Source organism: Carcharhinus amblyrhynchos, unplaced genomic scaffold (assembly GCF_965287045.1).
Source record: "Carcharhinus amblyrhynchos unplaced genomic scaffold, sCarAmb.v2.hapA scaffold_39, whole genome shotgun sequence".
NCBI classification, from domain to species: Eukaryota; Metazoa; Chordata; class Chondrichthyes; order Carcharhiniformes; family Carcharhinidae; genus Carcharhinus; species Carcharhinus amblyrhynchos.
The window spans coordinates 2,593,263-2,617,218 of NW_027649780.1; the positions used below are offsets into that span (position 1 = coordinate 2,593,263).

General features: G+C 42.0%; 1 gene segment (V, D, J or C); it reads left to right on the top strand.

The window, feature by feature from the left end:
• On the top strand, nt 1–20,784 carry LOC145363515 (Ig heavy chain C region-like). The segment is given in 6 exon segments: nt 1–184; nt 11,630–12,007; nt 16,863–17,162; nt 18,457–18,768; nt 19,581–19,889; nt 20,393–20,784. Coding segments are annotated over 6 exon segments (1,875 nt in total).
• Nucleotides 20,785–23,956: the final 3,172 nt, after the last annotated feature.

Genomic DNA, 23,956 nt, shown 5'->3' on the forward strand with positions numbered 1-23,956 from the left:
ATGAACAACATCGACAGAACCTGGAGCTCTTACTGTGGAGAATGTCCCCAGTCCACATTACTGGAGACAGTGCGCGTGCGCTGGTGTTTGGAATCAGTGCAGCCCAGCCCAGCCCAGCCCAGTGATTGGCACATGCGCAGTGCGGGTGATGGAGATGCTGTCGGATTGTTTCGCTCTGGGGCCAGTAAGTTTATTGTGTGTTGGAGAGGAAGCGATGGAGGCGGTGGGGGGTAGTGGGAGGGTGGTGGGTGGGGGTGGGGGGGTGGGGGTGGTGTTTGGTGGAGCTGCTTCATAAACACCTAATGCAGCCTGTGCATGAACTTAAGCTGGGGTCACAATCAGAGATCCAGGTTAACGGCCGCTATCTTTGTAGGACTCTGATGATGTCACCCAGTCTCCATCTGATGATTTCATGCAGACTGTCCAATCATAGTGCAACCTTAGTGAAGAAAACAGTTTTGTTTGAGAAGGCAGCAAGTCCATTACTGAGAGATCAGCAAATGGATTTAATGGGAAAGACAGCGAGGCTGTACGTGGACATGAGGAGTACCTTTAAGTCAATGAAAATGCACAATAGTTACATCATCTGGTGGCTATTATGCAACACATCTCCAAGGATATTGGCGAAGTAATGAACAAAGTCAGGGGAATATTGGAGACAGAGTCACTGCCACATTACATTCTTTCTCCAGGTGACTGGGAATTTAACTTTTCAGATGTCCATATGATCAACAGCCTGCCTTGGTCTGCCCGTACCAAAACTATAGTTAAGAAAGCCCACCAGCACCTCTACTTTTCTTGAAGTGGAAATTTTCCTGCTTCTTGACTAGTAGAAAGACTAACAAAGTCCAATCCAACAAGATAACTTGTCTTCATTTCCGAAAGACTGTGTGCAGTATTGGCAGAAACTTGAGTTCAGAGAGCCGTCATTATGACTTGCTAATGCTTCCTCAAGTCCGCGCTTACATAAAGAGTCAGTTCAGTATTTATACATAATCATTATCAGTTTGTGTGACCAGAGCTTATTCAAAAATTCGATCAATAATAGCGTCATAAGCAATGTCATAAACAATGGTACAACTTGCTGATCTCTTTGTCTCATCAGCCATTCCTTTATCTTGTCCTTTGATAGAACAGAATAAGGCCAGTGAATCCTTCATCCCTGACCTTATCTTGTCTTACTCATACAGCCCTAGGTTATGCGGAGTCAGCCTTATCAGGTTTTGACTTTTTCCGGTCTTATTCATGTCTTAGGTTATGCAAAGTCAGTTTACCTTATTTTGTACCAAATACTTGACCAATTTTCCCATTACTACTTCATTTGTACAACTTCACACTTTCTCAGAAGACAAAGGAAATATGGCATGTCAGCTACGATTCTCACCAACTTTTACAGTTGCACCATATAAAACATTTTTCTGTTTTTTTGTTTTGGATTGCAGGTTCCGTAATATTTTCCTTGTATCTTAAGAAGGGAAGAAACCCTAGGAGATTTGAGGAAATACCTTACTATCTTTACTTCACTAAATCTCCACACAGTAGATTTTTGAAACAAGTTGAATGTCTGTTATACTGTGTGGTCGCTTAGGGTGTTTCAGATTAATGTTTTGTCACGAGTAATGGCTGAAGTTTAAGATAAAATATATTGTGAGCAGTAGTCGCACTGTTTTGTGAAAAAAAACAACAAAAACAGTCCAGAACTTTATTTTAAATTGAATACAGGTAGGAGGGAGCGTGCGTGGGACGGGGATTTACACATTTAGGAGAAAAAGCAGGGGGAAAAAGATTCCATTGTTTGTTCTGAATTTATATCCTATACTGACAGTGATGACATTTCTAAATTTGCTTTACAGAGCAGAAAGCGAGGATTTCCAGATGGGAATCTCAAACCAAACATCACATTGAGATCAGAGAGTCTCCCAGTTCATCACAATGTGAATATCATGAGTTTCAGAATCTGAATAAATGTTTGCTGAGTGTGTGAGAAAATATTTCAAAGATCAGTGTGACTGGAAAAACACTGACACGCACAAACCTGGGTGGGAGTGTTCTGAGTGTGGAAATAGTTTTACCAGTTACAGAGCCTGAAATAAAATTACTTCATTCACATGGGGAGAAACTGTACACGTGTTCTCTGTAGGGGCAAAGATTCAACTGATCATCAAATCTGGAGAGACACAAAGACAGGGACAACACGAAGAAACCAGACAAATATAAAGAACAACTAAAATTACAGCACAGGAATAGGCTCTGTGGACCTCCAAGACATCACCGACCATGCTGCCCATCCAAACTAAAAAAAATCCTACTGTTCCAGGGATCATTTCTCTCTATTCCCATCTTATTCATGTGTTTGTCCAGACACCCCCTTAAAAGTCACCATCGAATCCCCTTCCACTACCTCCCCGGCAGCAAGTTCCAGGCACCCACCACTCTCTGTGTATAAAACTTGCCTTGTACCCCTCTTTAAACTTTATCTGTCACATCTTAAACCTACGCCTCCGAGCAATTGTCTCTTCCATCCTTGGTAAAATCTTCTGATTATCCAATCTGTCCCTGCACGTCATAATCTTGAAGACTTCTATCAGGTCGTTCCCCAACCTCCGTCGTCCCAGTGAGAATAAAGCATGTTTCTTCAACGTCTCCTTGTAGCAAATGCCCTCCATACCAGGGAACACCCTGACAAATCTTTTGTACACCCTCTCCAAAGGCTCCATATCCTTTCAGTAGTGTGTTGACCAGAATTGAACACTATATTCCAAGTGTGACCTAACTAATGCTCCATAAATGTGCAACATGACTAACCAATTTTTAAACTCAATGCCACGGTCGATGAAGGCAAGCACGCTGCATGCCTTCTTGACTATCTCCTCTATTTGTCTTGCCACTTTCAGTGACCCGTAAGCCTCAACACCAGACGTCTCTGTTATCAATACTGTTAAGGTTTCTGCCATTTACTCTACATTTCTCACTTGTATGACCTACTAGAGACTAAGCGATTGATGTATGTTTTGAGGGACGGTATACTATTTGGAACTTCGTTGACAGCGTTCTCTCCAGTGAGATGTTGTTTCGTGCCACAGTTACCTATTCTTTGTGAAAGGTCATTTGATGTGACTATTGTGAGATGCTTGTCTCTGCTACATTAGCTACAGACGAACACAGTGGCTTTGGGAAGGTTCAGGAATCAACGCCATCGCTTATCTCTGGACCTATCTCTCAGCGAGCTCAGGTTTACTTTTCTGCTTGCTTCTTCTAAAACCCATCCAGAATGTCAGAGCCCAGAAATCACTGCAGCCAGCGACGATCCCCAGTTAAACGTATCGGCCATCTTCCTATTTCACTTGTAAAGTCATTGTATAGCAGATGTGTTCACGCTGACGGGGCTGTGACCCTCAGGCTAGTGTAGGACATGCAAGATTTTTGGGTATACGGCGGTTATTAATCTACTGAAACAAAAAAAACGAAAATGCTAAAAGAAAAATAAGTCCCACGAGATCTAATAACAACGGTGGAGAGAGGAAAAAGCCAATGTTTCGACTTTGGATGACCATTTGTCAGATATTTAGACGAAGAAAATACAAAATAAAACACTATCAGGTTGCTGTTGGGGCTGTAACTGGACAAAGGGAATGTAAAGGATGATGATAAAGACTGATAAAGGTGCAGAATACGTCCATGAACGGGTTCAAATATGTGAATGGCGGAAAAAAGATGCAGATTATGAGAGGATAACCTGAGGAATGCAGCAATTTGCACTCGGGGTAGAAGGGTGTGGATGCCGGGGGGCGGGGGTGGGGCGTGGACTTTGATTTGAGAACTAGATGGAGAGCGCGATTTCAGAAGTGGAAAATTCAAACAAGAATATGAATTAGTAATAAAAAAATCACATTAAAGGAAGAAATAACATAGAATGAATGGATATGGGGTGATGATGATGTAGAGAGTTCAAGCTCTGGAATTGTTAATCTAACTTAATCCAATAAAAGTAGCCGAAACACCATTTTAATGAGGATTGCATAGATATGGCATTAGCATGCGCTGGGATGTCAGAATTGATGGTCTTGTTCTGTCAATAGCTGCCCAGGATATGTCCGAGGCATGAACTGTTCAGCCGATTCTGCTGCTCAACAAATTTTCTCTACGTCTCACCGATGTAGGGGACTGCGTTGAGGAGATGTGTCCTGCTCGCATGAATAGTAAAGCAACACCAGCACGGATAAATATCCCTATTATCATATTCGGCAGAGAGGTGCTTCTATTGTTGTTGTAAGCACTGAATTCTCCGTTGTTTTCGCATGGTCATCATCTCTGAATCACATGCGTTCTGTGGCATTGTTTCCTGGCTGCAGCCGAGACAGAGGACTGAACGCAGCTGCTGCAGTCAGGTCGCTTTCCCATATTCCATGAGAGCATCAGCCCCCGGAAAATTGGTCCGGCCTAGTGAATAAATAGGTCCAGTCTGTGTTCAATATGCTCCTTTGTCATTTAGACAGATTCGCTTAAGTCCATGGAACTTCCTCATTAATAGTGCTCTCCATAGAGTAGAACTTATGTCCATGTTTCCATCATGTGTTGTACGAGTTTTTCACAGACTTATGTATTACACTGGCTTTCAGGTGAGAGATTGTTCATTCTTAATTACAGCTGAACAAATACATAAAAACTCATGGAGACAGGAATTCTGGTTGAAGACGTACTTTCTTGCCCAAGCCTGCTCCACATCTGTGGGAGAATGGTCTTGGAGCAGCCAAAATCTATTCTAAATTGCATTGTTATCAGCAGTACAATTATAAATTGTGAGATGTTGCTTGGCTCTGAGGTGCGGTAAAAGTTTAGGGTCTTAGTGCATGAATTACAAACGACTAGTGTGCAGGTACAGCTAGCAACTAGGAAAGCTACTAGAATTGCATAATTTATTGAAAGGAGATTGAATAAAAATGGAGAGAATATATATTGAATTGCATAGAGCAAGATCAACTCTGGAGTGTTGTGTGGAGGAGGTCGGAGGTTGTGAAGGAGTGTTTCACCATCCTGACCCCCGTCCCTTAACATTCACCACAAACCGAACACACCACCCCCATCTATAATTTGGAAGTAGACACGTCTTCGCAGGAAGATGAATATCAATGCAAACATTAAATTCACGTTCCTAGGACCAGGTTTTCCTCTGAGTACTTCTGACAGATATCGGAATGACACTACTTACATCGCTGTCCCCTGTCTGGCGAAGACATCAATGAAATTTACCCTAAAAATCTTGCTAAATTTGTTTCAATGTCTTATGAATGAAGGGATACAATGCTACCACCTGCTGCCTGCTCACAGCTACTGCAGTCGCTGGCCCTTGTGAGTTTCAGAGAAATGCTGCAACGCGATTACTTATCTGTTAGAGATTGACGTTTTCAACAGGAGATCAGCTAGTGAGTACCAATGTTTCGTCACAGCTCATTTTGATGTGAATAAGATCCGGAGGAGCTGCCGAATATCCTCCCTTAACCATATCAATGTATTCACTACCAGGCTCCAGCGCTTCCCATTCAATTATCAAAAACAAAATTCACAACTTCTTCTACTTCTTAGCTGCAACACTTCCCGAACAACGTGAAACATTTTACGCAGAGTGGCTTGCATTATTTAGTATTTACCTGCCGTGTGGTCATATCTAGAAATCAGATTCATTTCAGTATCCAACTCTTCGGCATGATTCTTTTTTAGAAGATGAGAAATTTGCAAAAATCAATTCATGTTTTGGATAACTGTGTGGAGTTTGCACATTCTCTCCGAGTCTGCGGGAGTTCCGTGCGTTTGTTCCCACAGTCCCACAGTACACAAGTAAGATGGACTGTCCACATGAAATTTCCCTTAACGTAGCGGGCTAACTAAGTGGGGTTACGGAGATAGGGTTTGGGTGGTATTGTTGGAGGCGCTGGGTGAATGGTCCGAATATATATTCGGACCATTCTGGTTCTGCATTGTAGTGATACTGTGATATGGCAGACATTGATAATTTTAAATACTGGCATATGTCAAATTTTGCTGCTTTCTAGTCACATCTCAGACATTTCCACATCAATCAAACATTTCCCACCAAAACATTCACCCTGATGCCCGCTCCACTGCTTATAGCAGAGTAACTGTGAATTTGGGGTATGCGGTTGGCTTCATAGCTCAGGGGGCCAATTATCGTGTCCGAGCGGTTAACGTGATGGAGTTCAAATCCATTGGGATTTCCCGCTTTTCATTCTTCCTGTTGCTTAACTGTGCGCCTACAAAGTGAATTAAATCAAATCCATCCAAACACTTGGTAGGTTTCACACTTCTTTTAATTCACAGAAACATTCACCGAATTTGTAAATGGAACAGAAATGAAACAAGTTTGGTGCCAGGCTTGATTTCAGTGTGTTGTCTCTCCTGAGGCCTTTGGTACTCTGGGTGTGTCAATGTAATTCATTTCCCGGTCAGAATGAACAAGTTTTTTACCGTCAGAAAATCGTTCACGTTAATTAAAACTTTAATCTTGAAATGGTACAGGGAAAATTCGAGTGAAAGATGGAAGGCGAGCTTGTAATGTTTGGAAGGTGAATGATGTCATTGATTGAGAGGAATGCATTGTAACGTCGCGGTTCCCTTTGGTCGTTTAATTGTGAAGTTAGGAATCAGAACACCAGATGGAGACATTCGGCTTCTTCTATGTTAAAAAACGGAGTGAGCGGTGCTTCTATCTCAGGGGACCAGCTGGCTCAGTGGCTCGGGCGTAAGACTCTTAATTTCAAGATCGTGGGTTCGAACCACGCATTGAGCGCATTGTCTTGTAAAATTTGCTGCTTTCCTGGGTGAACTACAGCTCTCCATGCGCTTGTCAGTGACAGCTCTCAAACTAAGTCTCACTCCATCCCGCTTTGTTAATCTCACAGTTGCGAGTTTGTGAGTAAAAACTGGTGTTCACTTCAATGGAAGTCGGCCCCGTTTAATGCTTAATTTCAGAGATAGGTTTTCTTGCCATTTGGCAAGTATTTGGATTCAGGTCTTGGAGATATCTGGATCAGTGGAAAGCATAAATCCACCTCATTAACACAGATTTTCCATTGTATCACCATCTTTATCATTAGTGTTTTGCAGCCTATCACTGTACCTCTCTTTCTGTACTTGTTCATGACCTGTTGCCCATGTGCCATTTCCAATTGAACGTGAAACTACAAATCTCACTCATTTGATTCTGACAGAGCCGTTCTCGGCTTGGAATAAAGCTTCTCGTATTGACCATATCGCATCCGGGCTGCGGCCCTGAAAGCACCGAATCTTAAAAGCTTATACAACGAGGATCTCGTGTTCCTGATTCTCCCAGATACTGGTTACAGGAATGTGCACCGGGCCATTTATCCACAGTCACACACTCCTTCCAGTCTTATGCACGTTGTTAAGTTTTGACATTGTCATTTTTTCATTCTGATTTTCATTTTGTTGGATGCAGAGCTTTGATGAACTGATTTTTTTTCATCATATTTACCACAATAAGGTTTATAAGAGTTCGATGCTAACATTGCTCTTTGAATGTGGGGAGCTATTGTGAAATGCAATGCAATAAACAGACATGTTTATTTTTTGTCCTTGTTTTTCCCTGTGCTAAACCATGCGCCATCTACATCGGTAATGAATGCGCTAAAACTAGAAGATTATGCGTTATTTCCTTTAATATTTTAATGGAAGTATTTGCAATGTTTAATAAGAAACTATCTGTGTGATGACATTACTGACTGAGTGAGTTCACCCTCTTAGACAGGAAGACTGTTCAGGGTGATAACATGTTACTCACGGCTGCTCTTTCGTTGTCAGTTTAGGTGACTTCCTGTTTGTTTTCAGCTGCATGCAAACTGCACATCTCACTTCTGAGTAGAAAATAAATCCAGGGGCCAAAATCTGGTGGAGACATCTGTCAAGCTGGTTTATATCTTGCCACAGTGTCAACGCAGGAGCACACAGATCACGCAACGGTGGTATTCTTAAAGGCGGAAAATATGGTTTGTTAAGAATTTACATTCCCACAAATAATTAGATGTGTTTGTCGATCAGTCACTGATCTCAGCCTGTTGTCTGAAACAGCGAAGTGAAAGCACGCTGCATTACATATTGCACAATTTTCTCTGTTACTTGTTTCTTTCACTTTAACGATTTTCTCTTCCATCACCGCATCCCTCCTATTTTCCACCGATCAGCTCCATGCCCTGTCTATTAGTCCTCTCTGTCCTTCATCCGTAAAAACATCTACATTTTTTTATTTTGCCTATCTATCTATCTATCCATCTATCTGTCTATTTATCTCAATTTCATGCTATGCTCCAATGGATTGTAGGGATAATTCACAGCGTACATTGAGGTGGCATGTTAGCATGGTAATTCGCACTGCTACCTCCCAGCGGCAGTGACTCGGGATAAATGCCAATATCCAGTGGCTGCCTTTGTGGTATTTGCATATTCTCCCTGTATCTGCATGGGTTTTCGGGTATTCCGGTGTCCTCTTAGAGTGCAGAGATGTACAGGTATCTGGCTTTGCCACGCAAATTGATTCTTTCTGCATTGTAGTGCAGAAGTGTCTTTCTGGACTGTAGTGATTCTATCATATTAGACGCAGGGGTAACCTTTCCTGAGTGGTCGAAATATGATTCCATATTTGAACAGAATGAAACATTCATGCAATAATAATATAATCAAAATTATTATTGCTGAATGCATTTGTGTCTGAAAATTTCTCCTTTCCAATTCTCAAGTTTTTTAATTTGAATTTGATTTTAAGATGATCGGACAGTGTTGAAGGAACTGATCTCGAACTTGCTGCACAAAAGCCTCAGACGCTTTCTCTAAATGACACAGTGTGTGTTTGTCACGTAAATACGATACTGGTTAACTGCCAAATACGTCCCGGGGCAGATTAGCGAAAGTATAAATTCCCATGTGGTTATTTTGAACCTACGAACATTAGACACCTAGTTTTGTAAGTAATGTGCATTTTAAATTAAATTAAAATAAGTGATTATCTTCGCTATCTTCCATGTTCAGAATACAATATATTACGATAGGGTATTTGAAATGAACAAAGATCATTCTATTTGTTCTAAGATGATTAATTAGCAATCCAAGAAGATTAAGAAGAACCTTCTATATCCAATATGTCACAAAATGAGAAGGACTTGTCGACATTGTTTTTAAGATGAATTAATTGAAAACTTCTGCTCTCAACTAGAGTAATTTGTCTGTGTTTCTGATTTGCAGCCTCATACTTTCCAATTAAAGCTATTCTACTTTGGGTTTTGCTATCACATCCAGTTGCAATGAATAAATAATTGATAAATTTCCGTTTCGCTTCGATTGCTGATTTTGGCATTTTCCCCGCTGATATTGTGTATCTTGAAATCAATATATACGGTATTCCAAGAATAGTTCGAGTTACATAGCGTGTTGCTGTAGAATTGTATGATGGGGACAGTTTTGCTGAATGCATTTTTGTTCCTGATTCATCACGTTCCCTTCATTGAAAGCTGATCTGAAATGCCAGTACAACGCCCTCTTACCCGCAGTTCTCAGGGTACTGGCGACGTGTGGCATCAAGGGGGACTGGTAAAAAGTTGCACAAACATGAATCAAGGGGAAAACTTTACTGAAAAACATACCTGCCTCAGAGAGAATGGTTGTGTTGATGAACGCCCATTAGTTGTCGTTGCACATTGCAGCAAGCGTTCCTTGCTGTTGTGCGTGAGGCTCAACTATATTCAACGGATCTATTAATGAGAACAGTTTCATCATAAGTCCGGAAGATGATTGCTGATGATTGCAAAATGTTAGAGGTCATTTTTAAATGAAACATTCCATGCCAATCTACAGAAAGAGGTGAACAATATTTCAGTATTGGTCGACGTGTGACAAATAAAAGTTGCCCGAAACAATTCACAAGTAATGGCGATTCCAAACATAGAACATTTCACCTCACTCCTTACTATTCAATGGTGTTACTAATTGCTGAACCACGAATTTGCGATTCACACTTGACAATATGATGGATCTGGATCAGTTATACACCCACTGTATAACCATTATATAACCAGGTATCTCACCATTGAGCTTCGGCAAGGGGTCACCTTACAAAGTCTGCTAGACCTGCTGAGATTCTCCAGAATTTTCTCTTTTGGTATAACCATTATGGCTTATAATGCTGTTAATTCAGAAACCAGTACGTCACGTTTTGACTCCGCAAAGAATGAAAAAATATGGTTATAGCATCCGAGATGAATATGGTGTATTACATTGTATAAATGAATGTGGCTCCAACAAAAATTAGAGAGGTTAATAACCTCCAGGACAAACCTGCGCACTTGATCGGCAATCATTTCACAACTTCTAATATTACTCCTTGCACCACTGACACACAATGGCAACATACCTAACTACATACATGATGCACTGTTACAAATCACAAGAGCTCATTCGACCGGAGTTTCCAGACTCCAGACGTGTTTCTCCCTGAAGGACAGAGTCAGCAGACCTAATGGAAATCCAAGGTCTGCAAGTTGAACTCCAGGCCACACATGTTCCAGATTTGGAACGCGATAGTCATCCTTTCACTGTGCATGGATTCAATATTAGAACTGTTTTCCTCACATCATTAAAATTGCATCGTTAGCAAATACGCAGCAGCTGATCTAAAGTGTTGTTTACGCCATTTCCTCAAGGGCAAACGGGTATGTGCAGCAGACGTCCGGGTAACATGAGAGAATTGGAGAAGAAACAATACCTTCAGTTAAAAGATTGTGCAAATTTTGCAGTATCGACCGCAGCTCAAAAAAAAAACGGAGGATCAGGCATAGGCCTCGATTTATCTCCAAATTGTGTAATAATTTGCATTGTAAAGATGATCACTGTTCACATTCCAAAAGTTAGTTGCATGATTGGGCATCACTTCACACTATTCTTGTTACTTCATTTATTGTAAGCAATCGGCAGCCCCCCCACCTCCCCCCCCCCAACCTTTAAATGTTACTTTATTTTCTAGTGATGTTTTAAAAGTTGCTCTCCTCTGAAATAATGAGGTTTTGTTTTAAGTTTCATTTCTGAGCAATAAATTTGCAATTGCATCATTCGTGCCAAGGAATGAACTTAAAGGAGAAGCTGCTGCTAATTAATTATCCCACGCTGATCTAAACGCCACTGTTAACGTAATACTCTTAACATAATGGAACATTATTGTCTGATGTGGAAGGCGGGACTTGTACTCGTCAATGCCTCGATGAGCGAATCAGCAGTTGGTTTCTATAATCTCGCCCTCTTCAGCCATGATATTTAAATGCCCGTAGTTGCGGCCTCAGTGGAAGAAACCAAATGCAGAGAGAATTTCTTGGCACCACTGCAAGAAAAATGAGGTCGGCGATTTGTCTCAGTTTGTTGCTGGACTTGTTTCTCCGTGAGTATATAGACATATTATTGTCCAAGACTCATAACGTTATTTCGTCAGTACATTTTAGCTGTTGTAGTGTGAAGTGTTATCCAACTATCACTGTTAGTCCATGTCTGGCATGTTACGGAGTCAGGGATCATTTCATTCGGATTAACACTGGGTTTTTATGAATGCTGTTTGCAGGTGTTAAAACGGCTGTTGTGCTGAGTCAGCCAGAAGCGGCGATCGGGGGACCAGGGTGCTCCCTCAGACTGACCTGCCAAACAAGCGGGTTTGATCTCGGAAGCCAATGGATGGCTTGGCTCCGGCAGCCTCCGGGAGGAGGGTTGGATTGGATGTTTTACTATCTCCACTCTGCGAGCAAGCATTCAGCACCAGGAGTTGAGAGCCGATTCACAGCGTCAAAGGACATGTCAAGTAACATCTTCGCTCTGGACATGAAGAACCCAGGACCAGAAGACAACGGGATCTATTACTGTGCAATGTTACAGCAGGGGAGGGGAGCGAACGTACTCTGTCTCGACAACTGGGGACAAGGGACCATGGTGACGGTGGCAGCAGGTAAGCACAAAATGATATTCAGATATTGTAATGTTTTCACTTTCATGTTATATTGATGTTCACTTTAATGTATGGAAGACTGCAATCGGTAAAATCTCCCTTAAGTTTGTTTCTCCCCCTCAATGGTTCATGCGACTCGTATGAAGATAATTTTAAAAATACAAAGAACAAAGATGTACACATAGGAGCAGACCCTTCGGCCCTGTAAAGCTGTGCCGATCAGGATGCCCTAACTATACTAACAAAAAGACCTTTTGCAGTTACTCGTTCCATATCCCTCTTCCCTCTATATTCATGTCTCCATCCAGATGCTTCTTTTTGTGAATGTGCCTGCTTCGAGGCATCCACTATTCTCTCCATTACAAACGTACCCTGCGCAAGTCCCTTAAACTTTCCCCCTCTCAGCTTGAACCTGTGCCCACTTGCATTGGATCCTTTCAACATGGCGGGGGGGGGGGAAAAAAGCCTCTGACCATCCACCCTGTCTACGCCTCTCGTTGTTTTGTTGAAATCTATCAGGTTCCCCCTCAGCCTCTGCCTTTCCAGCGAAGACAATCCCAGTCTATTCAACCTCTCCTCATAGTTAACATCCTTGTGACCAGACAACATCCTGGTGAAGTTTCTTTGCACTCTCTCCAAAGCTATTGTGATCAGAACTGCAATGCAATACTACACATCGGGCCTCAACAAGGTTTTAAGTATCGACAACATTATTTCCCGACATTTGCACACGATGCCCTGTCCAAGTAAGGCAAACATGCCATATGTCCTCTTAAACCAGATTATTTAAACACACCACTTCTCCACATTCATTAAATACTTCTATGGATTATGTTCATATTTAATAAGCTTTAGCATCTCTTTTTTTTGCACAGAAGGCACCTTGCTTTTTACTTGAGCAATTCACAGGCTTAAGCATGTGTTGTCGTTTCTGCAGCTTTTGAATCTCCAGGACATCTAATGGTCTGGGCCTTTGTGATGAAATTGTTTAACATTGATGGAATACGATTGCAGGAAGAACCATTTTCCGTGAAGCTATGTTAAAAACAACCTTAAAACGCAGTATCTTCTAATTGTCAGTTATTACTCTAAGGCTCGCAAATGCTCATGTGTAGTGCACTATTCTTCAAAGTCATGTATATTTATCACAGATCTACCGTTTGTTTCATTTCATGATTTAAATGAGTTGTCATAATGCAGTAGCATAATATGTTGATAAACTATCTGAGAGTCCCCATATTAACTGACTGAACATATTGCTTCTGCACACAACCAGTTGCTAGCACTCGCTATCCAAGCTTGTTCTAATAATTAATAAACTTAGAGAGCTGTAGAGTTGTTGTGTTTCGTGTTCAGGTATTCTGGCAGTGTTATTCTCCTGAAACTTTGCCGAATGGATGTGCTTAACCACAAAATGTACCAAAGGATAGTTTCAGATTTGGTGCTTAGCTGCTGTGGCATGTTCTGGTCATTTTACAAGGAACAAACAACAAAGAACAATACAGCGCAGGAAACAGGCCGTTCGGCCATCCAAGCCTGCGCCAAACAGGCTTCCAACTAGGCTATTCGTTTGTATCCCTCCATTCCCAGTATGTTCATGTGGCTATCCAGATAAGTCTTAAACGATCCCAGCGTGTCCGCCTCTACCACCTTGCTTGGCAGTGCATTCCAGGCCGCCACCATCCTCTGTGTAAAATACCTCCCTCTGATATCTGTATTGAACCTTGCCCCCCTCACCTTGAACCTGTGACCCCTTGTGTTCGTCACCTCCAACCTGGGAAAAAGCTTTCCACTGTTCACCCTATCTATGCTCTTTAAGTCAAAATCATCTTAGAAGCTGGTGACATCGAGAATGTTAACTTCTTTTGATTGCTGATTTCACCAATGTCTTCGGCACAGCAAGTTTGGTCTGTTTAAAAGTTTTGAGGATTGGTGAGATTACCCAGGGATCTGTGACTTCACCAGTTAGACCATTTACTAGATAGCAAACGTCAGCATCTACAATCAGTCAGGAAGCGTGCCATCAAGGTTCGACTTGATTAGCTATGGACTATCGGATAGCTATGTTGAAGTTGTTTTTTTTTTGCTGCTGTTTGGGTTAACTAATTTACTGTCAGCTTACCGTATTCTTTGAGAACGATGATTTGCCTGAAGACATGTAGAAGCACAAGTGTGCTATTATGTAAGAACAACTGGGAGAAGGAGTGGGCCACCTGGCCCCTCGAGCATGCACCACCATCCAATAAGGTCATGGCTGATCTCATTGTGGACTCAGCCCCACTCACCCGCCCGCTTACCAAAACCCTTACTTCCTTTACTGTTCAAAAATTTATCTATCCTTGCCTTAAAATCATTCAATGAGGGAGCCTCAACTGCTTCACTGGGCAGGGGTTTCCACAGATTCACAACCCTTTCTGTGAAGAAGTCCCTCCTCAACTCAGTCCTAAATCTGCTCCCCCTTGTTCTGAGACCATGCCCCCAAGTAGTATCACCCGTAAGTGGAAACAACTTCCCTGCACTATCTTATCTGTTCCCTTCATAATCTTATATGTTTCTATACGACTTCGTCTCAGTCTTCTGACCTCCAATGAGTATGGCCTCAGTCTACTCAGTCTCTCCTCATAAGTCTCAACTCTGGAATCAACCTAGTGAATCTCCTCTGCACTCCCTCCAGTGCCAGTATATCCCTTCTCAAGAAAGGAGACCGCAAATGTGCACAGTACTCCAGGTGTGGCCTCACCAGCACCTTATAAACTGCAACATATGAACTCACTCGAGTCTTAATCCATGTAGATGTAAAAGAGTTTGCACTTAAGGTCAAATGTAAGTTAAGAATCGAACTGAAAGATATAAGTAAGAATCTAATTGTCGCTGTCAGAGAATCAGGGAACCTGAGGACTGACAATCAACGTTTTTGTTCATGTTCCTGTGTTTCAGGTTTACAGTTCAGTTTTGTTTTGTTTCCACTGTTTGATATACCTGAGCATGATTAGTTTGATTGTCACTTCTAACTTAAAGATATAACTTAAAATTCAAGCTGGGGACACTTTTAGAATGCATTCCACAATTAACGTTACAGAGCTTCAGAGGGTTCTGTGTAGTGAGATTTAGAATAATCATTCTGTTCTGCTCTGACGTGACATGGACTCCACTGGCAATTTTGTTTACCTAATTTGTATCTTCGTCCAAAAAATAAGATGAAGGTGATGTCACTCAATAACAAATCAATACTAAGTTATGATTGAATCAGATTGATTTGAGCCTTAGCTGTCAAACATGCTAATTTAAGGGAGTGAGTATAAAACTACATGTGCTAATATGATCACTGATTTTCTTTTTCACTTCAAATACGGAATATGCCTCTTTGATGTGCAGCTAATGCAAAACATTCATGAAATATTTGATAGCGAATAAATAAAACGCAGCCTTCATCAATCGCTAACCGACATCTTAACAGTCCCACGATTATTTGCTGAACTGATATAGAGGCAGATATAATCTCTGAATTAGTCTGTCTGTCTAACTATCTATATATTGATCTACCTACCCACCAACCTATTTGTCTATCTGTCCGACAGAATATCTGTTTTTTGTCTGTCCATCTGCTAGATAACGAACGAAGGATCCTGACCATCGCTTTTTTTTTAAACATTTCACACAGGCAATGTATCGTATCAAAACTGAAACATTTTGCGTGAATGTTAATGGTCCATTCAAAATTCAATCTTCAGTTGTCCAATTTTGGAATGTCTATCTAATTAACATCGAAGAGATGGTAAATTACAGCATAGATTCAGTCAGGTGAATGAGATATGGAAAACAGTTAAAATGTGGGAAAAATTGTCTACAATTCAAGCTGATATTCATTCCCGTTTTTTATCAGAAGTGTGAATTCTCTACATTGGATCATACAACGCCTTTCCATTGACTCCTGTGCACTGTAATAATCAGACCATATTTTAAAGAAAAAACCCAAAGTATCTTAGTAAATGTCGTTCATTGATACGGAAGCAAATACTTTTACGATGCAGTCTGATCAAAGGACTGTTGATTAAGCATCTTACTCAGGATTTCGGGAAGATTATTTTCCCATTTAGTTGAGTTGAAAGGCAGAACGATATATTCAAAAAGAAAAGAAAAAAAATTGAAAGGCGAGAATTTGAATACATGTTCCACCGCATTTGGATAAAAAAATGTAAACATCGAACAGAAAGTAAAAATGCTGTGACTAAATTAGTTCTACTGGCTGAATGTACTTGATGAGCTGAACAGATTATGCCATACAAATATCTCATGCATAGAACGATGCTTTTCAGGCTTATGCATTCGCTTGTGTAAAAGTGCTCTTTCTGACGGTATGTTCTGTTAACATTTCAGCTCATAAATGCAACTTATGATCAGAGTAGGCATAGAAAGATAAAAACCCTACAGTACAGAAGGAGGCCAATCGGCCCATCGAGTCTGCACCGAACTCAATCCCACCCAGGCCCTACCCCCATGTCCCTACATATTTACCTACTAATCCCCCGAACCTAGGCACTTCAGGATGCTAAGGGCAATTTTTTTAGCATGGCCAATCAACCTAACCCGCACATCTTTGGACTGCGGGAGGAAACCGGAGCACCTGGAGGAAGCCCACTCAAACACGAGGAGAATATGCAAGCTCCACACAGACAGTGACCCGAGCCGGGAATTGGACTCAGGTCCATGGAGCTGTGAAGCAGCAGTGTTAACCACTGTGCTACCGCGCCGATATTTGGAACTTAATTAGAACTGTTACCAAACTTCGACCTTTTTGATGATTTCACAGCACGAGTGAAAATGCTAACTTGTTTAGTTGAATGTCCTTTCCCAGCAACACCGTCTCCGCCCTCCCTCTACGCTCTGCTGTCCTCCTGTGAAGGCACAGACGCTACTGGCTCTGTGACCTACGGCTGCTTAGCGATGGATTACTCCCCCGAGCTCGATAGCGTTTCCTGGAAGAAAGGCCAAGCAGTGATCACCACTGGATTGAGGACTTACCCCTCCGTGCTGAACAGGAAGGGAACCCACACTCTGAGCAGCCAGTTAACCATCACTGAAGCAGAGGTGGGAAGCAGCACTGTCTACTGCGTGGTTGAACGCGGCGGATCGGTCTGGAAGAAGGAAATGCCAGGTTAGTGTTGTGGGATGTATGGGCCAGTGTGGGTGAATAGAGAGTGTGGTCAGCAGATACATTGCATTCAAATTCGGGATGTCCTGAGTTAAGCTAGAGTTAGAATATTGTATAGAGTTCAGTTTGTCATATCATGCTCACTCTCTTGTCGGACTTTTAATCCACACTGCATGCTTAATGCACTGTCTAAAGTTTTTAGCTCCATGTCACATTGTGTACGGTTCTAATTTGTATATTGCACTTAGCGTATTGTGGGCTTTCCTATTATTCACATCACAATTGTTTTAGAGCTTAGCATTATGCTTAGATTATTCTGTGCAGTTCTGGTCTTCACTTCACACATTGATGTACATTGCAGGTCTCGTCCCAGTTTCACACTTATTGTGACCTGCGCATTTCTGGTCTCCATGTAACACTCAGTGATCTGCGTCTTGCTCTGGTGTACACATCACATTTAATACACTTTACGCAGTTTTGGTCTGCACATCACCATGTGGTCTATAGCTCTGGTCTCCACATCAAATTTAGTGTACATTTGTAGTCTCCAACATGAGATCTGGTGAAATATGTGCAGTTCTGCCATACACACTACCGTAACTGCACTGTTTAAAATTTTGGTTTGAACGTCTCAATGTAGTGCGTTGACCATAGTTCTGGTCTCCGCATCACATTTAATGGACGTGAACAGTTCTAATTCCACATCACACTTAGTATACGGTGATTTTCTTTTCGTTTATCACACCTATAACATATGGCACAATTGTGATTGAAAGTCACAGGAATTACATGAGAGTATTTGACTAACAGTAAACATACATGCAAGGGAAATGGTAAAGCTGACAGTTCATCACAGCCAAGGAAGTAAATAGGATGGTGTTGTTTTCAGTGCAGGATGAAAGTCTGAGGCGTGACTGCATAAAGCTGCGCAGATTGGCAAACTAGATTGATAGATTAAACCAAATAAGCATTTATATATTTTTGCAGAGTGACTAATAACTGTGCATTCCTCAATTTAAAATATTCTTTAGACAAATAGTGGGCTGAATGTGTAAATGATGCAGGGGAGACGTTACATAGCTCATAATCAGTGGAATAATGGTTGATCCATCAGGAAAATTAAAATGAGGCGGTTTTGATACAGAGAGATGAAGTAAGGCGGGGACATGATCATCTGCAAATTAATCTCCGGCATTGAACTACGCAGTCAACTGGCCTGCTTTTGAAGTAAATCGTTTTACAGTTTTGAATGGCTTGTAACAAAATTAATTTCAAAAAAACGTGTATTTTCTCGAAGACCGTGTGGTCCGTCATCCAACTATTTTCCTCACGCTGGCATCCAATGAAGAAATCTCAAGCCGCAGATTTGCAACCATCGTCTGTTCAATCGTTGATTTCCGCCCAGATTCAATCAAAGTGAAGTGGTTGAAGAATGGTCAAGCCTTTAACTCGGGCATCGTCACATCTCCCGCCTTCGAAGCGAACGGGAACTTCTCGGCCACCAGTCGGCTGACTGTCCCCGCTGGAGAGTGGTTCAGTAACACAGTCTATACCTGCCAGGTCACTCACAAAGGCGCAAGACAAAGCCAAAACATCACCAGACCCACGGGTAAGAGATCCAAATCACGGAAATGTAAATCCATTCGGTTCTGTCTCTTTGCCAGTTATGTGTGTGTTTCCTCCGGCGCTCCGTTTTCTTCCCACAGTCGAAAGGTTTACAGGCTATGTGGATTGACTGCTCTAAATTACCCGTTTGCATTCAGAGATGGAATCACATGATTCAGTTTTATCTTATGTTGAAAAACCACATCGGGAGTGGTTGGCATTTCCAACTACACAAATTCTAACAATTATTTCTGCTTCTGCATGCCGTTTGAGCAGGGCGATGGAAGAGTGATTAGTTTTCTTTGGGTTAAAGATTTTTGAAAAACTCTGTCTAGTGGCTTAATACGGCAGGGAGATGTCAAATGTTGTGGGAATGGAAGCTCAGTGCCAGTGTTTCGATTATGAAGATGTTTGTCTAGTTAACGAGGCGACCTGATTGAGGTTTACAAAATGTTGAGAGGAATAGATAGGGTGGACTCTCAGAGGCTATTTCCCCGGGTTGAAATGGTTGCTACGAGAGGACACAGATTTAAGGTGCAAGGAGGGAAGCTCAGAAGTGATGTTAGGGGTAAGTTTTTCACTCAGAGGGTGGTGAGTGAATGGAATCGGCTGCCGTCAGTGGTGGTGGAGGCGAACTCGCTGGGGTCTTTTAAAAGACTTCTGGATGAGTATATGGGGTTTAATGAGATTGAGGGTTATAGATAGGTCTGTAGGTTGGTAGGTGTTGATGTGATCGGCGCAACTCGTGGGCCGAAGGGCCTGTTTGTGCTGTAGTGTTCTATGTTCTATGTTCTAACGTTCATTTCCGCTTCCCAGGTGGTCCCGGATGCACCGATCCTGTAATTAAGCTACTGCCCCCGCCAATGGAACAGGTCTTACTGGAGGCCACAGTGACCTTAACCTGCAGCGTGACTAAAGCCCCTCATGGAATCAGTTTGAACTGGACACAAGGACGGAAGACATTGAAATCAGAGATCGCCCTCCAAACTGGTGAGGGACCCGACAGCGTGGTCAGCAAGTTAAACATCTCGACACAGGCCTGGCTGAGTGGTGCTGAGTTCCACTGCGTAGTGAGCCATCAGGATCTGCCGACTCCCCTAAGAAATTCAATCCACAAGAAACAGGGTGAGCAGCGAACGTGAATCAATTAAGAGTCATTAAGTCTATTCCCAGTGTAAGTGAAGAGGTCAATTATTAGTAGTTAGTGCAGCAGTGGCTCAGTCTGATTGCCAATTCCACAAAAAAGAAACAGATGGACAGTAAATGATTTGATGAAAAATGCCCCAAGTAGATGATTAGACAAGGAAATGGAAACTATATTAATAATGTTTGTTGAAGTGAAATAGGATGAGGTTAATATGGAGCTTAAACACCAGCACAGAGCAACTGGGCGGTAAACCCTTCTCGTATGTTGCAAACATGTTGAAACTTTTTGGTCCAACATGTATATTCTTCCAGAAAATGATTGTATACAACGTGCTTCAAGCAGCATTACTGATCAGATTGCAAAGTGGAATGCAGAAAGCTTTAAAATTTAACACAAACCACATTCCTCTCATACGTGACCACCAATTTCCTTGTCTCTGTAATCCTCTAGATTTTTAACATTCCCTTTACATTTTCTGCAGCCGCAAATCCCCGGGAACCGTCCATGTCTGTCCTGCTGCCCTCGCCAGAAGAAGTCTCCACTCAGAGATTCGTCTCCCTCAGCTGTTTGGTTAGAGGTTTCTCCCCCCGAGAGATCTTCGTCAAATGGACCGTCAACGACAAGCTGGTGAATCCCGGGAACTACAGGAACACCGAGGCGGTGGCAGAGAACGGCAATAGCTCCTTCTTCATGTACAGCCTCTTATCCATTGCAGCAGAGGAATGGTCCAGCGGCGCTTCTTACTCCTGTGTAGTGGGACATGAAGCCATCCCCTTGAAGATCATCAACAGAACAGTTGACAAATCCAGCGGTAAACCCAGTTTTGTGAATATTTCTCTGGCACTGATGGACACTGTTAATTCATGTCAATGAAAAGGAACTGGGTAGATGTCTGACTTAAGTAGCATAATAAAGATTTCCCTCGAATTGTGAATTAGTTTCACGAACGCTGAATTAATTGTGCTTTACTAATGTTCTAGCTGATTGATTAACATTAGTTATTTTCAGCTCTCAGTCCATTGACTTTTACAACCACTGCCCCAACCTGAGATTGGTTAGAGACCGAATAAAGTTCGGCCATTACAAAATTCCAAATACTAACTTACCCAACATTTTTCTCGTTGAGCTGAAACCTAACAATTTCTCATTCCAACAAGTAAAAACATTAGTACTTAGATCTCAATTTTCTAGATTCTCGGATTCTCCATCCTCTGAACACTCTGTTAGCTTCATGTGGCAACATCTCGCTCACTGCAAGCTGAAGTGAAGGTCGAACTATATGTCCACTGGCCCAACAAATAAAGGCAGAAGGATATGAGAAAACCCACGAACATCCACACTGAATAAAGGGAAGGGGAATGCATCAAGGAATACAGCACTTCCAGTTACCAAACAGAAAGTGGAGGAAGGGGAGTAGTGAATGTAGTGTATCTCCACTTCACTGACAGATAGACAGGGGAAGGCATTAGTTAACCAAATGCTCCTTTAGCACCCCAACAAATAAAACAGAAGGAGAATTATAAAACAGACCATAGGGAGCGATGGGCATCATTATTTCCCCACACTCCGGCTCATTGCGCAAAGAATTTTGAAGTGAATCGCTCCCCATTGTATGGACTGCATCAAAGCTTGTTTGGGGCTTCCTGCACTTAAATTTTAAACTCCCCTCGTGATTATGCTACTTTCAACGATATAGAACATAGACCATAAAACACTACAGCACAAACAGGCCCTTCGGCCCACAAGTTGCGCCGATCACATCTATACCTACCAAGCCATAGAACTATCTGTAACTTCCAATCCCATTAGATCCCGTATACTCATCCAGAAATCTTTTAAAAGACCCCAGCGAGTTCGCCTCTACCACCACCGACGGCAGCCGATTCCACTCACTCACCACACTCTGAGTGAAAAAACTTACCCCTAACATCTCCTCTGTACCTCCTTCCCAGCACCTTAAACCTGTGTCCTCTCGTAGCGACCATTTCAGCCCTGGAAGTAGCCTCCGAGAATCCACCGTATCTATTCCTCTCAACATTTTATAAACCTCTATCAGGTCCATATATTTCAACGATATATGGGCGGCACGGTCGCACAGTGGTTCGCACTGCTACTTCACAGCTCCAGGGACCTGGGTTCGATTCCCGGCTCGGGTCACTGTCTGTGTGGAGTTTGCACATTCTCCTTGTGGCTGCGTGGGTTTCCTCCGGGTGCTCCAGTTTCCTCCCACAGTCCAAAGATGTGCGGGTAGGTTGATTGGTCATGCTAAAATTGCCCCTTAGTGTACTAGGATGCTTAGGTTAGAGGGATTAGCTGATAAAATAAGTAGGGATGTGGGGCTACGGCCTGGGTGGGATTGTGGTCGGTGCAGACTCGATGGGCCGAATGGCCTCTTTCTGCACTATAGGGATTCTATTATTAGTTCAACATCATATTTTTGAAATTATATTAACACTTCTGGTTCCTTCCAGTTGTACGCTACCAACTTTTTCTCATCAGTGAAAACAAAACCAGTGAACGACCTTTTTTTCTATTTTTCTGGTTTTCTCTTGATGGCAGCATGGTCGGTGGTCCCACGGGCCTGTTCCTGTGCTATACTTTCCTTTGTCCTTTGTTTTTTTTTGTCTCTGAGTTGACTGATTTACCTTTAAATCTGACAGAAAAGATCTTGAAATGGAAAACGGTGACCACTATTTTCCACTGTTAAAAAAGTCAGGATTAGAACAGTTATTGACACTCGATGAATCTCGGTACAAAAATTATCATTTTAAAACACCGACACGAGGTCACAAAACGGAATAAAAAGATATGCAAAAACTCAAACACGTCCATACAAGGTGTCTCTCACACACAGAAACACTTATGAAAGCTCACATAAACAGACTCGCACACACATGCACACGGTCTACACATACAAGTTCACAAACACATGTTATCACAATATTTCACTCACACACACACACACACATACACACTCATACTCGAACACTTACATTGATGTGCATACTGATACAAGGTAAAACAAGAGCCACACGCTGACAAGAAGACCACACACACTGATGTACATACGCTAGAATACGTTCACAAACACAAACTTACAGATGTAAAACTCACACAGGCACACACAGCCAAAGGTAGTAAATACACTTCCAGGCACAGACACAAGGTCATATTCAAACGTAAACATTCACACATTTGTACAAGAGCACACACATAAAATAATAACCACGCATACACTGGAATATGGCCATATAACACTTTCTTCCACACAAACGTGCACAGACACAAACAACTACATACATACCAACACAAGTTCATACAGTTACGTAAAGAAAAAACACAGATTTAAGCATGGGCACACAGACATCACAACAGTCTTTCTCACACACACTGGTACAGGGTCACAATCACATATGAACATACATATTTCACACACATAAACACGTCTGTATAGACACTGATGCAAAATCATACAGTCAAACGGACATACAAATTAAAGCCATATGTGTTGTCATAGACGCAGATGGAAGATCACACAGACCCACTCCCTGGCAAAAACACACATCAAAACGCACACTCACACGCACAACATTAACACATTGACACGTGGTTACACACCCATATAATCATGCACAAACATATATATCATATACATACTCTCACACACACACACACACACACACACACACACACACACACACACACACACACACACACACACACACACACACACAAACCTGACAGAAGTTCTCACAAATACACTCATACACAAAGACACAAAGAATATATAGGCACTCATTATAATAACATGTAACAAGCACAAACTTATTCACAGAGATACGCGCGCAATTGCACACGTTGTCACAAGGTCACACATACACACACTCACCAAAACTTCACAAACACACAGCGACATATGTCATGTACACACAATGATGCATGTTTACAACACATACTTACAGAGAGACGCACTCTAAAAAGAAAAGCTGCAAACTGTAACAAGGGAATACATAAAGACGTGGATGCACAGACGAAAAGACATGAT